The sequence below is a fragment of the Cariama cristata genome, unplaced genomic scaffold, assembly GCF_000690535.1.
Source record: "Cariama cristata isolate BGI_N322 unplaced genomic scaffold, ASM69053v1 Scaffold27663, whole genome shotgun sequence".
NCBI lineage: Eukaryota > Metazoa > Chordata > Aves > Cariamiformes > Cariamidae > Cariama > Cariama cristata.
The window spans coordinates 1-5,484 of record NW_009608211.1 but is presented as its reverse complement, the minus strand read 5'-3'; the positions used below and the strand labels follow the sequence as shown (position 1 = coordinate 5,484).

The 5,484-nt window shown below is 39.5% G+C and overlaps 1 protein-coding gene across 1 annotated transcript; it reads right to left on the bottom strand.

Moving 5' to 3' along the window:
- Positions 1 to 461: 461 nt before the first annotated feature.
- VIMP (VCP-interacting membrane protein) lies at positions 462 to 5,480 on the bottom strand (the record flags this gene model as incomplete). Its single annotated transcript, XM_009697049.1, has 5 exons — positions 462 to 541; positions 1,997 to 2,075; positions 2,177 to 2,266; positions 3,675 to 3,781; positions 5,390 to 5,480. Coding segments are annotated over 5 exons (447 nt in total), but the record flags the coding sequence as incomplete, so codon positions are not given.
- Positions 5,481 to 5,484: the final 4 nt, after the last annotated feature.

Here is a 5,484-nt window from a genome sequence, read left to right as displayed (position 1 = left end):
ATATCCTTCCCCTCTAAAGTACCCTCCAACCAAACACAGTAAATCTGGTAGCACATGTCTGAGGATGGTAAATATCCTCATTTTACAGAGGTAAACTGAGCGCGGATAATGAAATTTGCCCGAGGCCAGTCTTTTGAATAGCCAGCCACAGAACCCAGATCTCACAATCTCAGGTGATTCACCTTGGCTGGAGACTCCGCTTCCTCTCTACAGGAGAGTGAAAATTAAACCAATTACACTGAAATTGTTTCTTTCTTCATCCTCTCCGAGAGGATGGGCGATTTTTCTTGTGTACTATCAGCTTCTGCGTTACTATTTGGAAAAGGTGTAAATCTCTTTCCAAGTTAACACCTGCACTAAACCCAGTCCCAAAGGAGTCACTGTGACATGCAAACTGTAGGCAGCTGGACAGTGGGTAAGATCAAGCCCGCTAGTGACATGAGACACTAGGGAGGTTAGCCTCATCCACCTGCTGATGGGCCTCTCCGGCCTGGTCTCCAGGAACAAGTTCCACCTCCTTCTCCAGACAGGGGGTTATAGCCTAGAAGTACAGAGGAAAAATCCATCGTATTAATATTCATCCTCAATGGGCCTTCACCAACACACACGGAACACCAAAAATAAATCTCACAATTATTTGCACCTTATTTATAATTATTATATAGGCAGCATTTTAAGGAAAATGAAAGCAGAGAAAATAGTCAGACTGAGATGGTTTATTTTTGTAGTGCTAATAGTAAAAGCCATTGCAAAACACTTGTGTTTTAATTTGATCGATTTGGATTAAATGAAAGTGAAATTAATCAGCATTTAATTTCTCTAAGTCTGGACTAAAGCTTTAATGCTGCTCTGCAGAATAAACAGAGCAGTAACACTAACTCTTACAGTAAACTCTGTAAGAGTGTATTTGTTCTCCAAGAGCCCTAATAGTAGCGTCTTAAAATAATCTTTTATTCCAGTCCTGCAAGGAACACTCTGAAGGTCAAAAGGTAAATCCACTCATTACTACTGTAATTTTTTATTTTTTTTTTTAAGAATTTGAAAAGGCAAGTATATGCAGTAAGGCAAACAGATACTTTAGTTGAATGTCCTAATGTAATAACTATAGGCAACTTCATCTTACCAGTACACACTCGGAAAGATACAACTTGGCAAATGTCCTGAATTTGTTCTGTACAAGGCAATGAAAAAGCCAACTGAAAACCTAGTAGCGTTGCTAACCGAGCAGGCTTCAAAGCAACCTGTTCCACTGAAACTTCAAGCATCACTTCCATCTCTGAAGTTTGTGTTTCTCAGACCAGCCAAGTTCTGCTTTCTAGCTTAATTCAGCAGCTGAACAGTGCAGATGGTTCTTTCACTTCATGCTGACCTACCTCATGAGAAGATCAGAGACCTCTAATTCTATAATCTGTTACTTAAGCAAAGATTTTGCTTAGGATGAAACTAGGACAGGTAGCAGCTGGAAGGATGCCTCAACCCAGCTGCCCTAACCTTGGTTCTTAGCACAACCATTATCCCTGTATTTCCCATCCCCCGGAGCGGTAAATATCCCATGCAAGAGCTATAAAAGATATTTGACAGTGTCAGACATTAGACTGCACTCATATTAAACAACGTAAGATGAATCAATCAGTCAGTTCCTTCAGATGTTGTCAACAGCTGTCAGTAAAAATATTCAAAGCAGAAATTTCAGCACTTGCTGAAATACTGTAAGAATCTATAATTTTGAGTGACAAAAATCTCAGTAAATTACAGCAAAAGCATTTACAAGAAAACTGAAACGCTGTTTCCCTGGGGAAAAGCACCACAGAAACTTCCTGCTAGGTTCTGCACGAAGTGCAAAGCAGACCACACTGATTAGAGATAAAGAGCTTGTTTCTAAGGCACATTTTGTTTCCTCCTTGAAAAAGAGAAAAAAATATGTACAGTGACTATGTTCATAGCTGGATAAATGTTCTGTTTCAAGCTCAGAATACCTTAAGGATTTCATACTTACCACCTCCTCGCAAGGGCTTTTTGTTTGGTTTAGATTTCGGGACTGCTGATGAGGTGGAGGCACCAGATTCTACTTCTTGCTGTTCACAAAAGCAAAAAGTTACACAGAATTTAATCAATGTGAATTTCAGTTAATCTAATCACAAAAACGTAATTGTAACCCGATTAACACAGTTGTTACCTGATTCAGTTTCAGGTTTCCTTTATAGCTTTTTCCTTCTTGCATACTTTCCCACATCGCTATCTTCTGCCTTCGCTTCTCTTCTTCAAGCTAAGAAACAAGTCCAGGATATGCAGGACTAAGATTTCAGAACTAAGAGAATTGTCAGTGCTACTGAAACAGCTGCAACAGACTGATCAAAAACCAAGGGATCTATCTTTATCTGATGCAGTATCTCTGAGCTTATGGAAGCATTTCCTTTTCTAAATACCCACATCTTCCCAACCACAGAACAACTACCCCTCCTCAATATATACAGATTGTGTCTGCAGCTTCTTTTGACCACTTGATGCTTTAAAACAGTTTGAAAGTAAAACAGAACCAAGTGGCAAGCTTAAAACCTGAGTTTATAAAAAGTATAAAGCAAAGAATATCGCATATGATAGTAATTTAATGCACAATGTAGGGTTCTACAGAAGAAAGTGTGTTTTTCAAACGAACAAGACAGACAGCTACATATTTACATCCCAACATACACAATTAACAGTTCTCCCAGCTCTCTTCTGAAGCAGTTTATCCACAAAATCAAATAAATTATAGTTAAGATGGACTGCTGCCTTCTCAACAAACAGAAAGGAAACGAGGTAGCTACTCCATCCAGTCAAAAAGAAAAGCTCCTCAAGTCCAAGCATACTAGACCTATACTTTCTACATAGTAGCTATTTTCTTCCACAACATGACTTTTCATTCATTTTTAACTGCCGATATTTCTTGAAGCATCAGCTATAAACTGAGGTCTGAATGTCTCTGACTGCAAAAGTAAAAATAGAAGAAGAGCTGGGCTTAATGAGCAATATTATTGCTATGCTGATCACATCCACTTTTCTGTGCTGCTCCACATAGCAATATGGCATTCCTCATTATCTCAAGCTGTAGTTCAAACCATTAAATTATAGCAATGGTAAGCGACATTTCTAAGAACTTATATTTGCCATTAAGAACAGAAAATACATGTGTGCAGTAGTACAGTTAGTCTAAACGCCAGTAAATCCCCTCCAGCCATCCACTGTGCATATAACTAAGTTTCTGTAGGTATAGATTTAGCTGTTAAAAAAAAACAAACACAAACAAAAAAAACAGGCCCACAGTGTCCCACGCACACAACTACTTGCGGAGAAGCAATGCCACAGAGATTAATTACTTCAAGAAGGAGCAGAATACTAAACGTATCAATCATTTGAATCAACAAAGAGCATCAAGACACCAGGTCAGCACAGCATGCAAGTATGTGCTTGCATCGCTGGAGGTCTATCATGATACTGCTCCATGGATCAAACCGTATCAAAAGTGGTCCATGTAAAGGAGCGGGGAAAAAACCCACATTCCAGCAGAGAGAGCGAGTCTCCTATTCTTCTGCTATCTAGCATGGAATAAACAGCAGCATGGAATAAACAGAAATAACAGCAGCAAAGTACTTGATGACAAATTTATGAGTTAGAGAAAGAAATGCTCTCGTTACCTGTTTTTGCTTTTCTTTGTATCTTTCCGCTTGTGCATTCAACTCCTCTTGCATCCTGAGGCGAGCTGCTGCCAAAGCTTCTTGCCTTCTTACCACCATGTCAGGTTCTAGGAAATTGGGAAGAGTCTGCAAAGCTATTCAAATTCGAGATAGTCTCCTCAAAGAACTATAATAAGGAAAGGCTCGCATCTCTCCCTGCAGCTGTTTTGCAGAAAATCACAGCTCAAGTTCAGTTTCCAGCTAATCTTTTACAGTAATTTATATGTTGATTTAAATTTCCCAACATTTTAATATTTTTAAAGCAATAACTTTAATGGGATTTTAATCAATAAGGACACTGATGTAATGAACCCATAAAAAAAAAATTAAAATTCACACTTATAGGATACTTTCTTCTATTTCTGAAGGATTTGATACAAATCATTTCAGAAATATCACCCATGCTTCGCAGGGATTCCATTTTTACCCAGAGAACTTCTTTTACGCAGAAGCATGAGGCAAGCAGCCCACATTCACTCCTACTCCTTCTGGCAATGGGTCCTGCTTGTTTCATTATGGCAGCAAGGCAGTGGCAGATTTAACATGCTCCATCAGCACAGAAATTACTTACAAATATCACACCTATCTCAAGAGAAAACTGGCAGTCTCAGAAAATCTACATTGAGTCACCACTTCTCTTCATGATTGGCCTTTAGGAGACGTCAAAAGAAAAATGATATCCAAAGAAAGGTAAATATTGTTCTCTTTTTTTCCAGTAGCTGAAGTATCTCCACATTTGTTTGTCTCCTTATGTGTTTCCTATCATCCAGTGACGAATATGTAGAACAAATTTCAGTACTTTCAGTAATTTCATTTTATAGGCACTTTTGGCAATTAAATCAAGATTTAATTGGAATTACAAAAGAACACCAGTAGGATAAGGGCACATAAGTAATATTTTTCTGGGGCCCCATGTACTGCCATGCCAACACGCCAAAGGAATCAGTGCCAAGCATTTATTGTTTTGGCAGATCCATAAGCACAGCCTGCGCTTAATGGTAGCGAGTTTCCAAATGAGGCAGGATCATGAGGCAGGATCATGACTGCATAAGATTTACAACCTATGCCACACTTGAGAAGATAACACAGATGAGAGGCAGTTACACCCTAAATGCACACAATCCTGCCTGAGTAGGAACTGTGAAGGAGTAATCTAAAGGAGAGCGAGATAATGAATGTTAATAAAAAATGAATATTAATCAAAATACATTTCCCTAATATTTAGATATGGATGTTTCAGTTTTGTTTGATAAGTCTAAATGTTATTTGATAACTGACCACAACGAATTTTAACCACTATTCCCCCAGCTCCTGCGCTATCAAAGACCAGGTATTCCCTTGTTCTGCAGCACCCCTGCTCCTTTGCTCCCATCCACGCTACTTTGGGACACAAGCCTTCCTTGATAACCTTTGAAAAACACTTCTTTTGGTCAAATCTTTCCCCAGCGATCTCTTCAGTAACATGATCTCTACGTTTTCATGGGCCTGAACAGTTATCCTGAGTATCGCTCACCGCTAAAATCCCTCAGAACTGAATCTTTTTTGTTGTTATTAAATAAAGACTGTGTGTGCGTGGGTCTGAGCAGCTGTCTGACACCCCATCACAACAGCGGAACCTAGAAGAGACACAAGCACCACCCTATACAGCTCTAGAGAGCAAGCAAAGATTTACTCACCCACAGCTGCGTCAGCTGCTCCCAGCTGGCTGCTCGGCCTGGCCGCCAGGCTCTGGGATATCTTCTGGATGAGGAAATAGATGGCGACACCGGCC